The sequence below is a fragment of the Aquarana catesbeiana genome, linkage group LG06 (genome assembly GCF_042186555.1).
Source record: "Aquarana catesbeiana isolate 2022-GZ linkage group LG06, ASM4218655v1, whole genome shotgun sequence".
Taxonomy (NCBI): domain Eukaryota; kingdom Metazoa; phylum Chordata; class Amphibia; order Anura; family Ranidae; genus Aquarana; species Aquarana catesbeiana.
In genome coordinates, this window is record NC_133329.1 from 357056235 (window position 1) to 357074604 (window position 18370).

An 18370-nucleotide genomic window follows, 5' to 3' on the forward strand; every position below is an offset into this window, starting at 1 on the left:
ATGATCATCAAAAAGGGGAACAGATAATGGAAAAAAATAAACTCCCATAAGCTAGTAGGAGCGGCAGAGGAGAGGGGGGTGCAAATCAGATTTTTATTCTGCATGGGCTGTCTTTGAATCTGCCCCAGCCCCTGTTCAAATCCAATCTGGGGACAAAACTGGGGACAGACTTGGTCTGGGGACAGTGTCCTCAATTCGGGGACTGTCCCCAGAAACTGGGGATGTCTGGTCACCCTACCCTAGGCACACACAGCGTGGCTCAGCCCCACCCACAGCTCCCTCTTCACTGGATTTGATTGACAGCAGCAGGAGCCAATGGCTTCTACTGCTATCAATCTGCCCTGTGAGACGAGGGAGAAAAGGCAGCACAACTGTAGATGGGCACAGTGCTGGATCGATATAGGTATTATGCCTTGTACACACGAACGGTTTTGCTGTCGGAATAAACTCCAAAAGTTTCTCCGACGGAACCCCGACGGAATTCGGCTCAAGCGGTCTTGCATACATGTACAACACCTACGATGGGACTAGAAAGAGGAAGTTCAATAGCCAGTAGCCAATAGCTTCTGTCTCGTACTTGCTTCACAGCATGCGTCGTTTTTGGTCCGTCGGAACAGCATACAGATGAGCGGTTTTCCCGATAGGAATTGGTTCCATCGGAAATATTTAGAACATGTTCCATTTCTAGGTCCGTCAGAACTTTCAACAAAAAAAATCCAATGAGGCATACATACACGATCAGAATAGACGATGAAAAGCTTCCGTCTGACATTTTCTGTCGGGCATTCCGCTCGTGTGTACGCGGTTTTAGAGGTTTTTTTAAACCTTAATGCACAGAATGCATTAAGGTTTAAAAAAAAAACCTTTTGACTTTAGATCTACTTTTATAGTCACTGAGATTTTTATTTTTTTACTATATGAAGGGAAAAGACCAAAATTTGGGTATTCCTACATTTACCTGTCATTTGTTTTTCCTCAAAAAGAAATGTTCTCACAGTCATAGGTGACCAGTAGAACTTTGACCCACTACCACCTCTAAGCGAAGCATCCCTTTGAAGATGGTTAAAGTGATACTAAAGTCTTGGGGGTTTTTTAGGTAAAATTAACAAACATGTCCTGTTGCAGTGGATTTGCACAGATCAGCCTGGATCCTCCTCTTCTCGGGTCCCTCTTCGGCTCTCCTGGTCCCTCCCTCCTGTTGAGTGCCCCCACAGCAAGCAGCTTGCTATGGGGACACCCGAGCAGAGTCACAGATCCCTGTGTCCATTCAGACACTGAGCTGCAGCCCGGCCCCGCTCGTTTCTCTTTTCATTGGCTGACTGACTTTGATAGACAACAATGGGAGCCAATGTCGCTGCGCTGCTGTCTCAGCCAATGAGGAGTTGAGTCCCGGGCAGTCAAGACATTCCTACAACATCGCTGGATCTAGATGGGGCTCACATAAGTACTAGGGGGGCTGCTGCACACAGAAGGCATTTTATCTTAACCACTTCAGCCACGGAAGATTTGACTGCTCTATGACCAGGCCATTTTTTTGTGAAGCGGCACTGCGTCGCTTTAACTGACAATTGCGTGGTCGTGCGACACTGTACCCAAACAAAATTGACGTCCTTTTTTTCCCACAAATAGAGCTTTCTTTTGGTGGTATTTGATCGCCTCTGTGTTTTTTATTTTTTGCGATATAAACAAAAGATATTTTGAAAAAAACAGAATATCTTTTATTGTTTGCTATAATAAATATCCCACATTTTTCCCACATTTTTAACAAAAAAAAACATTTTTTTCCCTCAGTTTAGGCCGATATATATTCTTCTACATATTTTTGGTAAAAAAAAAAAAAGAAATAAGCATATATTGATTGGTTTGCGGAAAAGTTATAGCGTCTACAAAATAGGGAATAGATTCATGGCATTTTTATTATTATTTTTTTTTTTACTTGTAATGGTGGAGAGCTGCAATTTTTTTCGGGACTGCGATATTGCGGCAGAGGATCGGACATTTTTGACACATTTTTGGGACCATTGACAACTATACAGCGATCAGTGCTATCGAAGGGAAGGGGTTAACACTAGGGGGCGATCAAGGGGTTAACTGTGTTCCCTCACTGTGTTCTAACTGTAGGGGGGATGGGACTAGCTAGGGGAAGAGATAGATCGGTGTTCATACTTTGTACGAATACACGATCAGTCTCTATTCCCTTGTCACGAGCGATCACGGGGCACTCGCATCAGCTCCTGGCACACGCGCGCGCCCCTAGTGGCTAAAAGGCGAAGCGATGTAAGGTAGTTTCGCCCAGCGGCGGCTGGTCGGCAAGCTGTTAATGCATTAAGATTAAAAAAAAAAAAACCTTCTGCCTTTACAATCACTTTAAGGAAACACTAAACTGTATGACACAATGCCTACATTTCTCCATACCCAGCTGCTAGCTCCTGGAACCCATAGAACCTACCAAGGGTTTTCTACTGAGTGCTCCAGGTTCCCTGTGCAAGAATTGTTGCTGCCATCCCAAGAATGAGCCTGTAAACAAATATATTTTAATCTTTGTTTTTCTTCAGTTATGTTATTTTCTTGTATATTCATTCCCACATCTTCACCAGTAGGTGTATCTTGCCTCTCAACCCCTTATAACTAAATTAGGTAGACAAGTTTGAGAATCTGTCAATCTTAATAAATTACTGCATGCCAAAAATTACCTGCATTGTTTGTTTATTTTTTTTCAAAGCAGTTGTTTTTTTATTTCATTTATGTCATCATTATTATGTCCAAGTATTAGTTTATTCAATAGCTATGTAAATTAGAAACAAAGATTAGCATAAGGTGTGGTGCAAGCAGTTTAATTGCAAGGTTATTGTGATGTTCTTCTGAGTGCCTTATTTTTCTGGACTGGGGCTGCTGTCTAAGTGCCCATGGCTGCCCCATATCTATTAGGACCCTAATGCCCCATACACACGATAGGATTTTCTGACGGTGTGTGTGTGGGCTCCATCGGACATTTTCCATTGGAATTTCTGTCACACAAAATTTGAGACTTGGTTCTCAAATTTTCCGACAACAAAATCCGTTGTCGTAAATTCCAATCATGTGTACACAATTCCAACGCACAAAATTCCACGCATGCTCAGAATCAAGCAGAAGAGCCGCACTGGCTATTGAACTTCATTTTAATAGGCTCGTCGTACGTGTTGTACATCACCGTGTTCTTGACGTTCGGAATTTCTGACAAGATTTTTGTGACGTGTGTATGCAAGACAAGTTTGAGCCAACATCCGTCGGAAAAAAAACATGGATTTTGTTGTCGGAAAATCCTATCGTGTGTACAGGGCATGGGAACACCCTTGTCCACACCGCCAGCTCATGGATAGATAATTACCTTCAACCTATTTGATGGACTCTGCAGTGGGTATTGAGGAGTGGCAAGTACAAAAGTTCATATGACTTGGAGGTCTTTTTGAAACGATTATTGGTTAAGAGCATCAAATGTAGCCAGCATTGAGGAGAGCCTAGTACAAAGGTTAGTATAATTTAAAAGGCCTTTTTGACATGTTAATTTGGTAAGAGCATCAAATACAGCGAAGGTTGACTGTATTTGATGCTCTTAACCAGTAAACTTTTAAAAAAGACCTCTAACTGGCATGAACTTTTGTACTAAGTGCTCCTCAATATTAGCTACATTTGATGCTCTTAACCAGGGGTCTCCAAACTATGGCCCTCCAGCTGTTTTGGAACTACACATCCCATGAGGCATTGTAAAGCTCTGACATTCAAAGACATGACTGGGACATGATGGGAATTGTAGTTCATGAACAACTGGAGGGCCGTAGTTTGAGGACCCCTGCTCTTAACCAATAAATGCTTCAAAAAGACCTCCAAGTAATATGAACATTTGTACTAGGCACTCCTCAATACCCACCACAGAGTTTAATGTGCTCCTTTTGTCACAATCAGAGAGGTAGCAGCCTAGGACCATAACCAGGTCCATATACACTATACCTTCGTCACAGATCAACTCCTTTGAAGGAAGACACACTCCATTGTACGTCCATCAGAACCAAGCCTCACTTTCGGTCCAGGGCTATTGCACACATCAGACACCTGTTTCGATAGAAGCTTTCTAAGCTTGCAGCGTTAACTTCAAAAAGAGATTGAAAGGGAATAACTTGCGTGGAGAGGTGTTTGTGGGGTCCCTCTGAGCCCAAGTTGGCCTTTCCCCTTTTCTCCTTCACCTGCTCTCCTAATTTCTGTTGCTTATCTTCTCTCTCTACCTTATAAACCATTTCACACCAAAAAAATTCCATATGCCAGCTTCTCCCACATACAAGAGCCAGCTTCCCCCACATACAAGAGCATGCATAAGTATGTATAATGAGCCCTAGCTATGCTTTATCTTACATTCTATTTAGACTAAGATTTCTTTGTACCATTTGTATTGACATTTTCTTTTGTTGTTTCCTAAAAAAACTTCTCGAAACAGAAAATGAATGGCTCTTCGCCATAAGCCATAACTGGATGCCGTAGGTGAAGTTACCTGTAATGTGACTCACTACAAGCATAGCACTACCCTGCAGGAGCCGCTGGTAATTTGGGCCTATTTCCCCCACTCATAGTATGCTCTGCCAGGCACAAGGCATTTTCAGCATTCTTCCTTTGGCTCAAGAATCAGTCTGGGGGTTTCTTTTTAGGGTTTTATTGAACAGGAACTTGGATAGGGGTGGAGAGCATGGGATACCCTAAACTGTAGAACTAGAGGACTTGCTAAGCTTCTGGCTGCTCTGTACAAAATGTAGGCTGTATTTCACAACCTTATGCACTATACTGTTTCTTGGCTGACTTGTACAGCTCCTTGCTGTATTGCACAGCTCCTGGCTGCACTGGGCACACTCAGGCAGTATTGCAAACTCTTGGCTGTCTTTCACAACTTTTGGCTGCACTTGCTTGCACAGTCACTTCCCCACTGTGTAGCAGGATCAAACCTACTTTGTCCCAGAATAGTGGAGCTTTCTTACAACTGCTCTCTTGGCTCTATTCAGTCTTTCATCCAGGCTCTCTTCAGTAGGCCCCCCAGCTAAGCCTAGCAGGGACCTCAATGTCTCCAAAAGGAATGCTCAGGCTTCTCCTCTCTAGCTCTCTCTCTGCCCCAAAGGCAGAGCCCCCAGCACAGGGGGTCTACTTTACAAGGCTGGACCCTGGGACTCTGCACTCTAGATCTCCAGAAGACAGCGGTAAGTAGCAGAACAGCAGCCTGACATTGAACAGCCCAAAGCAATCAAACCCAGCTCCAATGATTACAGAGGCGCTAACTAAATTAGCCTAGCAGCCTGCTCTAAACTAGGAGTATCCAAAGCATTTCTAAAGTCCCTACTAACTGATTCATCTAATCAAATTCCTACTATTACTTTACTCACACCATGGATATGTAACTTTGAGGAAGTCTCCACAAGTTTAGTACGTGAACCATGGCACAGTTTGACAAGGGATTATGATAATACAATGAACATGTATACCTCTGTCAAAATCTCCTCTGTTTTATAAACATGATCCCCTTCCCTTGGAGGCCTGCGTCTTATCTACATTGTACATCTACTGCTCTGGTATGTACATACCATTAGGAAATATGTGGCTTATACATGGAATGTAAAGCAAGTATGCAATCTGCAGAAAGGATTCATAATCTTAGCATATTTTATTTAGACAATACGCAGTGAGAAGACAGCATATTGCAAGCTGCATGTGTGTTATATTTTTGAGTTAGTGTGTTGGTAGAGTTTTAGGCAAATAAAGAGGGGAGACACAATTGGTAAAAGTGTATGTCTTGGCCAGGAGTCTCCCAATTTTTCAGTACAAGGGTACAAATATAAGCCATTAATAAAGAGCAAACAAAAATAAATTCAGCCTGCACCCTTCTCAACAGAGTCCCCTCTTACATTAGGTCCCCCATCAGTGTCCCTCCTTACATCTGGGTCCACATCAATGTACCTGCTAACATCAGAGTACCCATCAGTGTCCCACCTTACATTAGAGACACATTGAGTGTCCCACCTTAAATTGGAGATCCCACAAAAGAGTCCCCCATCACTTCCCTAGCTTCCCTAAGTCACCTCTTACATCAGGGTCTTCATCAGAGTAATTATTTCAAGGTTGCCATGAGAGCCCTCCCTTACTGTTTGGGGAGGTGGGGGAGCAGAGGCACTGCACGTCAGCTTTTGGGGGGAGGCAGAGACTGTGCATATCAGCAGCGGGGCAGATAAAACATTATAGTGGGCCATGGGCTGTACTTTGGTGATCACTGCTCTCATTTTTTTCTGTGTACTCTTGTCCTGACAAGGAATAAGCCCTGGTTCACACCAGTGCTATGCATTTGCATGCACACAAAGCAGGTACAGCAGCTCAGTTATTTGAATGAGCTGCTGTACCCACAAGAAATGCACAAGTCCCCAACCCTTTTTTAAATTGCGCCACACCTAACCCCATTAGTAGAAGAAGACAATCCGCAACTCCATACATGCGCCTAAATATCTCCAAATTTATTGATACTCCATAAAAGACACTTGTGGTACAGCAGATGTTGGTGCTCCAGGTGCTGATGGGTGGAGGTGCAATTAAGAAAAATTCAGACAGAGGTTCTAACCCTTCTCCACTCTATCCAAAATTAAATAAAAGAATGTGAGATTATCAATGAAAAGAAAATATCAATAAAAAAATGGGAGTGTCTGACTTTACAAAAGCAGCCATAATGTTTGAAGGACACTGAGAAAGAAAGGACTAACTGCTCAGGAATGAAAGTCATTTCACAGATAGGCAGTCGCCATTATAACCACCAAAATTTTTTTTTATTGGTGTGTCTCTTTAATAAAAGTCTTGTAGAATCATCTTTCCAGGAAGGTTCCATTGAAAGAATAAGTGAAAGGTAACCTCTCCCTGCATGCAGGAAATCCATTAGCTTTTCATCTGTATATCTTTAAGATCTGCCCAGAATGTTCCACCCTGTCAGGCTCTTTATTCTCAGTTAGTTCAGAGTTATCGGTTGACAAATGCGTTAATAGGCTCCGTATCTGTGATCATGGCCAAGTATCGGCTAAATCACTTGTTCTGCAGCTTGTTTTCCGAAAGAAGGAACAATGTGGGAAGTCTGTAAATTAAAGGTCTCACAAGGATCGAATAGTAAAGCCAACTGAACTTTCAGTGTCTATTAAATACATTCAGGTGCATCAATTTCTTCAAGTTTCTTTTCTTAAAGTGGAGTTCCACCCACTTTTACAACTCTTGAGCATCCCTCATTAAACTGTGCACTGTAAACGAATTGGATATTTTTAATTTTTTTTTCTCAGCACTTACTGTATATCTGCTGTATTCATTTTTCACTTCCTCCTCCCTGGCCGCGGCCCATCGCATCATTTCCTGTTTGCAATGCCTTCTGGGAAGGGGCGGCAACTTCCTCTGACACTGCTGTTGCTATGGAAACCTGACCTGAAACCTATTACACTGCTTGTGCTGCACTGAGCATGTGCGAGATCTGCAAGGATGAGATCTAGGAAGAAATACAGTCTGGCTTCAGATGCCCAGACGTAAGATGGCCACGGCCTGCTGTAAGTTTATAAAATAACAAACTACTGCTATAAACTAACAAAACAGACCTTAGTTTACAGACTAACTTTACTAGAATACATTAAGCTTGTGTATTATAGGGGTATTTTTATTTAAAAAGTATAATTTCGGCCGGAACACCACTTTAAGTCCTCGTTTTCACTTGTGCTGCCCTCTGAAGAGCAATGCATGTAAACTACGCCTTAGAAAGCCACAACCTGATTAGAAAAACCTGTGCTGGAACCCTTGTTCTCTCTGTAGAGGTCCCACATGCCCCCTGTTGAGTTAGAGCTGGAGCTCTCCAATCAGAGGACAGAATGAGCTTTGCTGACTAGTTTGACTCATAAGAGGGTGTGTCAGTCCACTGCTACCATACAGGAAGGCAGGGTCCTTCTCTGCAGTGGATCGGCTTTTCTACTCTGTTGTGGCTGATTTCTAAATACAGTTTAGGACCTTGAACACCTTATGTCTTGGTGCACCTGGCATCTATTTTGTTGATTTACTAAGTAACCTAAAAATTCCATTTGGCTTTTAAGCTGAATTCCAGAAAACTTAAAAGTACTCCCTGGCAGTGAGACTGTGCCTGCACGGCAAGGGTTAAAGTTTAATTTTTTTCCCGAAAATAAAAAAACATGCTATATTTACCTACTCTGTGCAATAGTATTCCCTTTCTTGGATCCCCTGCCGAGAAGGGGATCATGTTTATAAAACAGAGGAGATTTTGACAGAGGTATACATGTTTATTGTATTATCATAATCCCTTGTCAAACTGTGCCATGGTTCACGTACTAAACTTGTGGAGACTTACTAAAAGTTACATATCCATGGTGTGAGTAAAGTAATAGTAGGAATAGGCTCCTCCATAAGAAGCTGCTTCCTATGGAAGCACACATACAGGCTCGCTCCCTAGCTGGGCTCTGGGTGTCTATTGACAAACACAGTGTGTCTCAGCCCCGTCCCCTGCTCTTCCTCAACTGATTTTACTAACAGCGGCTCCCTCTGCTCTCAGCCAAGCCTGTGGGAGAATGGAGAGAGGAGAGAAGACCTCCAGTCAAGTACAGTGCTGGATCGATACAGGACTCAGATAAGTATATGTGGGGGCTGGGGGGGGGTAAAGGCACTGATAAGAGCAGTTTTACTTACCTGATCTCTTCCGTTCCAGCAGTGTGTAGGCAGATGCAGTCTACTTTCTCCACAACAGGTGACACTCTTACGCTGGGGCACTGTTGTTGAAGAAGTCCAGAGGAACAGGGTTCCTCTATGGTTTCCTGGGTCACTTGGGGAGCTATCCTATTGGATGCTGCCATCCTATGTGACTCTTGGATCAGATGGCATGGCTCCCCAAATTATCACAGACTGTGGAAAATGTTGCATTTCATTTGGAAATCAAGGTCCCAGAGTCTGGAGGAAGAGTGAAGAGGCACAGAATCCAAGTTGCATGAAGTCCAGTGTAAAATTTCTACAGTCAATGATGATTTGGGGAGCCATGTCATCTGCTGGTGTTGGTCCACTGTGTTTTATCAAGTCCAAAGTCAGCGCAGCCCTCTACTAGGAAATTCTAGAGCACTTCATGCTTCCCTCTGCTGACCAGCTTTATGGAGATGCTGATTTCATTTTCCAGCAGGACTCGGCACCTTCCCACACTACCAAAAGTACCAATACCTGGTTTAGTGATCATGGTATCACTTTGCTTGATTGGCTAGCAACCTTGCCTGACCTAAACCCCATAGAGAATCTGTGGGGTATTGTCAAGAGGAAGATGAGAGACACCAGACCCAACAATGTAGACAAGCTGAAAGCCACTATCAAAGCAACCTGGGCTTCCATAACACCTCAGTAGTGCCACAGGCTGATCACCTCCATGCCACGCTGCTTTGATGCAGTAATTCATACAAAAGGAGCCCTGACCAAGTATTGAGTGCATACTATACTGTACATGGTCATACTTTTCAGTAAGCCAACATTTCTGTATTAAAAAGCCTTTTTTTATTGGTCTTACAGTGCCTTGAAAAAGTATTCATACCCCTTGAAGTTTTCGACATTTTGTCACGTTACAACCAAACACGTAAATGTATTTTATTGGGATTTTATGTGATAGACCAAACAAAGTGGCACATACTTGTGAAGTGGAAGGCATGATAAATGGTTTTTGATTTTGTTTATAAATAAATATGTGAAAAGTGTGGTGTGCATTTGTATTCCGCCGCCTTTATTCTGATAACCCTAACTAAAATCTAGTGGAACCAATTGCCTTCAGAAGTCATCTAATTAGTAAATAGAGTCCACCTGTGTGTAATTTAATCTCAGTATGAATACAGATGTTCTGTGTGACGCCTTTAGAGGTTTGTTAGAGAACTTTAGTGAACAAACAGCATTATGAAGGCCAAGGAACACACCAGACAGATCAGGGATAAAGTTGTGGAGAAGTTTAAAGCAGGGTTAGGGTGTAAAAAATATCCTAAGCTTTGAACATCTCACAGGCCACTGTTCAATCCATCATCCGAAAATGGAAAGAGTATGGCACAAGTGCAAACCTACCAAGACATGGCCCTCCACCTAGACTGACAGGCCGGGCAAGGAGATCATTAATCAGAGAAGCAGCCAGGAGGCCCATGGTAACTCTGGAGGAGCTGCAAAGATCCACAGCTGAGGTGGGAGAATCTGCCACAGGACAACTATTAGTCGTGCACTCAACAAATCTGGCCTTTATGGAAGAGTGGCAAGAAGAAAGCCATTATTGAATGAAAGCCATAAGAAGTCCTGTTTGCAGTTTGCAAGAAGCCATTTAGGGGACACAGCAAACATGTGGAAGAAGGTGCTCTGGTCAGATGAGACCAAAATTTAACTTTTTGGTGTAAAAGCAAAATGCTATGTGTGGCGGAAAATTAACACTGCACATGACCCTGAACACACCATCCCCATCTTGAAACATGGTGGTGGCAGCATCATGTTGTAGGGATGGTTTACTTCAGCAGGGACAGTGAAGCTGGTCAGAGTTAATGGGAAGGTGGATGGAACCAAATACAGGGAAATCTTAGAAGAAAGCCTGTTAGAGTCTGCAAAAGACTTGGGACTGGCACATGGGTTCATCTTCCAGCAGGACAATGACCCTAAACATACAGCCAAAACTACAATGGAATGGTTTAGATCAAAGCATATTAATGTCTTAGAATGGCCCAGTCAAAGTCCAGACCCAAATCCAATTGAGAATCTGTGGCAAGACTTGAAAATTGTTTATCACAGACGCTCTCCATCCAATCCGACAGAGCTTTAGCAATTTTGCAAAGAAGAATGGGCAAAAATGTCACTCTATAGATGTGCAAAGCTGGTAGAGACATCCCCAAAAAGACTTGCAGCTGTAATTGCAGTGAAAGGAGGTTCTGCAAAGTATTGAATCAGGGGGGCTGAATACAAATACATGCCACACTTTTCACAGATTTATTTGTAAACATTTTTGAAAAACATTTATCATTTTCCTTCCACTTCACAATTATGTGCCACTTTGTGTTGGTCTGTGACATAAAATCCCAATAAAATACATTTACGTTTTTGGTTGTAACATGACAAAATGTGGAAAATGTCAAGGGGTATGAATACTTTTTCAAGGCACTGTATGTAATATTCTAATTTTCTGAGATACTGAATTTTGGGTTTTCACTAGCTGTAAGCGATATTCATTAAAATTAAAAGAAATAAATGCTTGAAATATATCACTCAATAAATAAATAGATTTTTTGATAATATTCTAATTTTATGAGAGTGCACCTGTTTATATGTATATATTATATATATATATATAATTTATATTAATGTTTAACCCACTGGTGCTGATATATAGGAAGAAAGAAGTCTTCTTAGAAGTCTTCTTCCTCTAATCGCACCAGCTTCTCTCCCAGATTCTCCGGTAAGGAGATTTTTCAGAGTAACGGCCAGTGAGATCTTCAGATCTCACATTTACAAACTGGCCGTTTGTGACAGAATGGTTGGGTTCTGTGATAAGGTGCCGAGAACATGTTCTCAGCTTCCCATCTCAGCTACATAAACTGGTATACACGAGAGATCAGCCGCGATCCTGAGGATCACGTCTTTTCTCTGTTTCATGAATGGACCCCTTCTTCCACAAGAACTATGCACTCAACATTTTTTCTTGTTTCTTTGTTTGTATTTCAAAACACTTAGTCTATACAAGATGTGTTAAAAGTACAATATTAACTTTCCAATTAGGAGAATATTTCCAAAAAAAGTAAGATAATAGCAAAGCTTGTCACAAATCTTAAAACATAAAGTGGAAATTAATCCATCAATGTAACTGTTTCCTAAAGAGTTATGCATGCCATGAATAATAACTGTCAGAGTTGCTTGTTCTCATAAATGTCAAGCCATCAAATGGCTGGTGTCATAATTGATCCCATGTGCAGCACCAAACAAAGGAAGATAGGAGCTTGCCTTTGCTTGCCTTGGCTGTAAAGGATAGGAAGGTTTAGTTCTTTAAAGACAATAGTGATTTCAAAATGCTGTCAACCTAATATTCTTCTAGATGAAGGTTATGGCTTGCTTCTCTCCCCAGATAGTCTTTTACACCTAGGAGTTATTGCAGATATGATTTTTTTTTTATTATCTCTGTAATCTTCCAAGTTAAAAAATATTTAAACGGACTGTCAAAAAGGAGACTTTTCATGGTTTTATCAGACCCTCCTAATTCTGTTGCTCTCCCTCTCTGACACTCTGCTTCAAAGGTTACTCTTTTAAGTTCCCTGCTAGCTCCTAACAGTTTACATATGCCTTTTCAACCCACCCCTATTAGTTGGGTTGGTGAATGTTAAAGGCCAACTCCTTCCCAAACTTTTTTTTAGTCCCTGCAAAAGAAGAGCTTTTATACTCACTTCTCTCAACCTCCTTTTGAGCCAACCCTAAATGCTCCTTAAGACTCTTTGGCATTCAACACTTCAATGAGCACATGACATGGCTCCATCATCTGACCTCTACATCTCTGTTGAGTCCTGTAGTGACATAAGAGACTGATGGATGGAACCATGGTGTGCTTCAAGGGACATTGGCATACTACACTCCTGGAGGTTCACAGAGGCTGCAGTCAGGCACTTTTTATCTTGATTTTTCTGGGAACTGAGAGGGTTGCTTTTGCCCTCACTTTTTGCCTTGGGGTGGATTTACTAAAGACAAACAGATTGTGCAATTGCTCCAGAGCTTAGTAAATGAGATGAAGCTTCATTTTGCAAAGAATACTCAATCACATGTAATTAAAATAAGAAAACACATGCTTGCACATGATTGGATGATGGAATTCAGCAGAACTGCCCCTGATTTACTATGCTCTGGAGCAAGGGTCTCCAAACTATGGCCCTCCAGTTGTTCAGGAACTACAATTCCCATCATGCCTAGTCATGTCTGTGAATGTCAGAGTTTTACAACACCTTAGCTTGGGCCATAGTTTGGAGATTCCTGCTCTGGAGCAACTGCAGAGTGCACAGTCTATATGCCTTTAGTAAAACCATCCCAATGTTCCACATACAGGAAGTGATAGAATAACTCTCTAAAGCCTCTTTCACACGGGCTTTCCGATCAGGTCGGCCTGTCTGTTTTTCAGGCGGACCTAATCGGACACTCCATTCACTCCTATGAAGCGGTGGATGTCAGCGGTGACATGTCCACTGACACCCGCTGCTATCCAATCCTGTCTGGTGGATGAGATGAAAACAGACAGGCTGTCCGTTTTCATCCCATCTCCATAGAGTAGAACGGGGCTCTGACAGATCCATCTCTGCACAGTGAGTGGACAGACCTGTCATCCGCCTGCTCAGCGGGGATCAGCGGATCGATCCACTGCTGAGCAAAGCAAAATCCCATTGGGCGGATCGCCAGTGTGAAAGAGCCCTAAGGCTCAGTTCACACTGCCATGACTTAGGATCCGACTTGTGAGACCCCAAGTCGCATGACATGTGAAATTGCATGTTAGTCAATGAGAGCTGTCTTAATTAGCACTACTGAAGTCGCTCTGACTTTAGAAAAGGCTCCTGCACTACTTCAAGGCGACATCTATCCGACTTGTTATTATTATTATTATTATTATACAGTATTTATATACTTGTGCCCACATACTTTTATGGAAGTTGTCTCCAAGTCGGATCCTCATCTTAATTGATGTGATTTGTATCCAATATCACAGGAACATTACACAGGAATTCCCTGAAGTTGCTTCAAAGTCGCCTAGGAAAGTTGCACTGTAATTCGCTCGACTTTCAGGTCACGGCAGTTTGAACCAAGCCTAAAACAGACAGGGATGGCAGCAAAATCACTTTTATTTAATAGAATGGGGAAGGAGTAGAACATCTATTCAGTTGTTATAAATCTCTGTGACTTCTTGACCCGGTCAACCTCCATATTCACTCTTCAAGTATTAAAAAAATTATGCACGCCCTCTAAGGAGACCAGATAGTCACTTCAGCTGCACCAAAGATCTGATCATATCTGTCTTCCAGCATGATTAAAAAATTAAAATTAAATTAAATTAAAATAAAAGGAAGATGACATTCCTAGAGGGATTTGTGAGGATGAAACAATATGATGTTCAGATTAGAAACTTGAGCCGTGTAGGGAGAAATGCCAGTGACTGTACAGGGCTGTCACACGGGGCCTTCCCCTGTTCTCCACTTTCTTAGGTAAGGATACCTGCAATAACAAGGAAGTGGGCGGGGTTATGCTGATAGGTGTTTCTACCTGCTTGACTCTCTCATTCCTTACAAGCTCTTGCTCAGCTCATTCAAGCCTGTCTAGTGTGGATTATAGTACATTCCATTCCTGCTTCCGATTCACGAGGAATTTTAGTGATTATTACCTGTTCCCACATATAGATCCCACTTCATCTCTACAAGGCGGAAGACTAGTTAATATTGTTCCTTTCTCATTTTTTTTTTCTACATCCAGCCAGAAGTAAAAACGAATGGGGATTGAACTGATTTGTCTCTTAGCATTCTTTCTGCATGGGAAAAATCATGTACAAGGTAAGACCGAAGTTCATTATTACCACGGGGGTCGTAAAAATACCATTCAAAGCGTCTGTGATATGATGAATGTATACACGCCCATTGTGACCAACACTGTATTTTTACTATTATTATTTCCCATTTCCTGTTTCTGTTACATAGGCTTCTGCCATGAAAGGCCCTCTGCTTAAATATTTTTGAAATGTTAATGTCTTGAATGGCTGCAAACACTTTGCGAATGCTGGAGACTGATTGGGCGGTATATCCCTTCCATTGATTACGTCCAATAATGCATAATTTGTGAATTTGACATTCATAAAATAGTTTTATGTGTTTGTGTGTCAAGCCAACATTAGCCAAATGTTTCATTTTGCACACAAAAAATGTAGTTTTTGTAATCTTTTTACAGCCTTTCTTTTATTGCTGTGATAAAGTTTTGTTTGTTTTGATAATACTATTTTTGTCTTTATTGTATTACTGTTATTTTATTATCATGCTATATTCACTGTAAACCTCATTCACAAGACTGGAATGTCATGGTGAAGCAAAGATGTTGCAAAAAACTGTTCCCGCGAGCCCAGGTATGCGCAGACAGCCGTAGAGCCTGTATTATGCAGTCACTGGTTTTCAGATGTAATCGCACAGCCAGCAGTCATCTGTGGTTTCCAGCTTGTTGACTCAAGCTCTTTGTAAACAAGGGGGATCATCGGTCCCTAACTGCAGGTAATCGCTGGCTGTGTGATTACGTCTGAAAACCGGTTGGCAACTGTGGCTTCTGACAACCTGTCATTGCTTTGTACAGGCTCTGTGGCCTTGGCTGTCACACCTGGGTTCCCGGGAGCAGCTTTTCACAACATACCTGCTGCACCAGGGCCGATTTGGCTGTGTGAATGAGGCTTAAACGTTTCGATTTTGGGATTAGGTTAAGGCCGCGTACACACGGGCGGACTTTTCGACCAGACTGGTCCGACAGACTTTCCAGCGGACTTTCGACGGACTTCCAACTGACTTTTTAACGAACGGACTTGCCTACACACGATCACACCAAAGTCCGACGGATTCGTACGTGATGACGTACACTGGACTAAAATAAGGAAGTTCATAGCCAGTAGCCAATAGCTGCCCTAGCGTCGGTTTTTGTCCGTCGGACTAGCATACAGACGAGCGGATTTCTGGGTCCGGCGGAGTTACGGCGTAAAGATTTGAAGCATGTTCCAAATCTAAAGTCCGTCAGATTTGCAACTGGAAAAGTCCGCTGAAGGTCCGGTGAAGCCCACACACGATCGGATTGTCCGCCGGATTTGGTCCGTCAGCGTCCGTCGGACAAGTCCGGATGAAAAGTCCGACTGTGTGTACGCTGCATAAGTATAAATGTAGGGGTATGTGAAGATTAAGGGCAAAAATCAGGGTTAAAGTACATGTAAACTCTAATGCCGTGTATACACGAGCGGACTTTTCGACAGCAAAGGTCCAATGGAACGAATCCGCTGGACAATTCGATCGTGTGTGGGCTTCATCGGACCTTTGCTGTCGAAAAATCAGACGGACTTTAGAAATAGAACATGTTTCAAATCTTTCCCACGACGCAAGGGCAGCTATTGGCTACTGGCTATGAACTTCCTTATTCTAGCCCGGATGTACGTCATCACATTCGAATCAGTCGGACTTTGGCGTGATCGTGTGTAGGCAAGTCCGTTGCATCAGAACTCCATCGAAAGTCTGTCAAAAAGTCCTTCGGAGTTCAGTCCGTCAAAAGTCCACTCAAGTGTACACGGCATTACAATGAAATTCTCTAATTTGCTTCCCTCTTCTTGATTTAGTATACACTATATTGTCAAAAGTATTGGGACACCTGTCTTTACACACACACACATGAACTTTAATGGCATTCCAGTCTTAGTCCGTAGGGTTCAATATTGAGTTGGCCCACCCTTTGCATTTATAACAGCTTCAACTCTTCTGGGAAGGCTGTCCTCAAGGTTTAGGAGTGTGTCTATGGGAATGCTTGAGCATTCTTCCAGAAGTGCATTTGTGGGGTCAGGCACTGAGGTTGGATGAGAAGGCCTGGCTCGCAGTTTCCGCTCTAATTCATCCCAAAGGTGTTCTATCGGGTTTTTATTTTTTGCGCTATAAACAAAAAAAGAGTGACAATTTTGAAAAAAACGCATTATTTTTTACTTTTTGCTATAATAAATATCCCCCAAAAATATATATAAAAAACACATTTTTTTCCTCAGTTTAGGGCGATATGTATTCTTCTACATATTTTTGGTGAAAAAAAAAAAATCGCAATAAGCGTATATTGATTGGTTTGTGCAAAAGTTATAGCATCTACAAAACAGGGGATAGTTTTATGGCATTTTTATTATTATTTTTTTTTTTACTAGTAATGGCGGCGATCTGCGATTTTTATCGAGACTGCAACATTATGGCGGACACGTCAGACACGTTTGACACATTTTTGGGACCATTGTCATTTATACAGCGATCAGTGCTATAAAAATGCACTGATTACTGTAAAAATGTTACTGGCAGGGAAGGAGTTAACACTAGGGGGCGATCAAGGGGTTGATTGTGTTCCCTAGTGTGTGTTCTAACTGAAGGGGGGTGGGGAGTGTGTAGGGGAGATGACATATCACTGTTCATACTCTGTATGAACAGACGATCTGCCTCTTCTCCCCTCAGAGAACCGAAACTGTGTGTTTACACACACAGATCCCAGTTCTCAGTGTGTCAGCAGCGATCGCGGGAGCCCAGCGGTCACTATCACCGCCGGGCTCCCGCGATCGCTGCTCGCATCGGCTCTGGGGGAGAGCAGGAGGCGCCCCTAGTGGCCACAGGGCGAAGTGACATAACATAACACCATTTTGCCCAGCCGTGCCATTCTGCCGCAGTGAAACTGCGGCTGCTGGTTGGCAAGTGGTTAAATGTCAATTGCGTGGTCATGCTACACTGTACCCCAACAACGGATTACCTGCAGAGGTGTTATAACCGCTTAAGGACCAGCCGCCGTCATTATACTGCGGCAGGTTGGCTCTCCTGGGCAAATCGCCGTAGGTGTACGTCGGCCTCTTTAAGAGGGTTAAGTAGCGCATGCAGCACGATGTTGGAGCCGATGCACGTGGCCGGCAGCCGCGATGTCCGTCGGCCACCCACGATTGCTCCACAGAAACCCAGAACGCGGATCTGTCAATGTAAACAGTTAGAAACACCTCCCATTTAACCCCTTGATTGCGCCCTAGTGTTAACCCCTTCCTTGCCAATGACATTTACACAGTAATCAGTGCATTTTTATAGCACTGATCGCTGTATAATTGTCAATGGTCCCAAAAAAGTATCAAAAGTGTCCAAGCTGTCCGCCGCAATGTCGCAGTCCAGCTAAAAATCGCAGATTGCCACCATTACTAGTAAGAAAAAATAAATATATAAAAATGCCATAAATTGGTAATAAAGGCTAACTATAACTGTTTTTAAAAACATTCCCTCCCCTACTCCTAGCTATCTTGCGTAGCCTATATAAAAAAGATCTGTGTATTTACTTTTTAATTAGGTCAGGTCACTTGGCCGGGCAGCTCTGGCTGCCCTGTGTAAGAGAGCGCTCAGCAACAGTTGTAAATTCCTGGAGCCTCGACATCACCCATAGGCTCCCATGGCCCATCTGTTGTTGGTGCTCCCTCCTCTCCCCTGCAGCAGCCACTCACTGACACAAGAGAGCCAGAGCTGCTGGACCACATGATCAGACCGGATTAAATATAAGTACACAGATATTTTTTATACAGGAAAGATAG

General features: G+C 42.7%; 1 protein-coding gene across 2 annotated transcripts in view; it reads left to right on the forward strand.

Annotated features, from left to right (window-relative positions):
• ITGB6 (integrin subunit beta 6) overlaps window positions 1–18370 on the forward strand; it is a 222128-nt gene that overhangs the window by 77611 nt on the left and 126147 nt on the right. Inside the window, exon 2 of one of the 2 annotated variants that reach the window (XM_073634069.1) lies at window positions 14524–14600. In XM_073634069.1, the coding sequence (XP_073490170.1) occupies window positions 14540–14600 (61 nt within the window). In that variant the 5' untranslated portion in view covers window positions 14524–14539. Of the gene's footprint in view, window positions 1–14299; window positions 14601–18370 lie in introns of those variants that run through there. The other variant, XM_073634070.1, reaches the window with a different exon arrangement.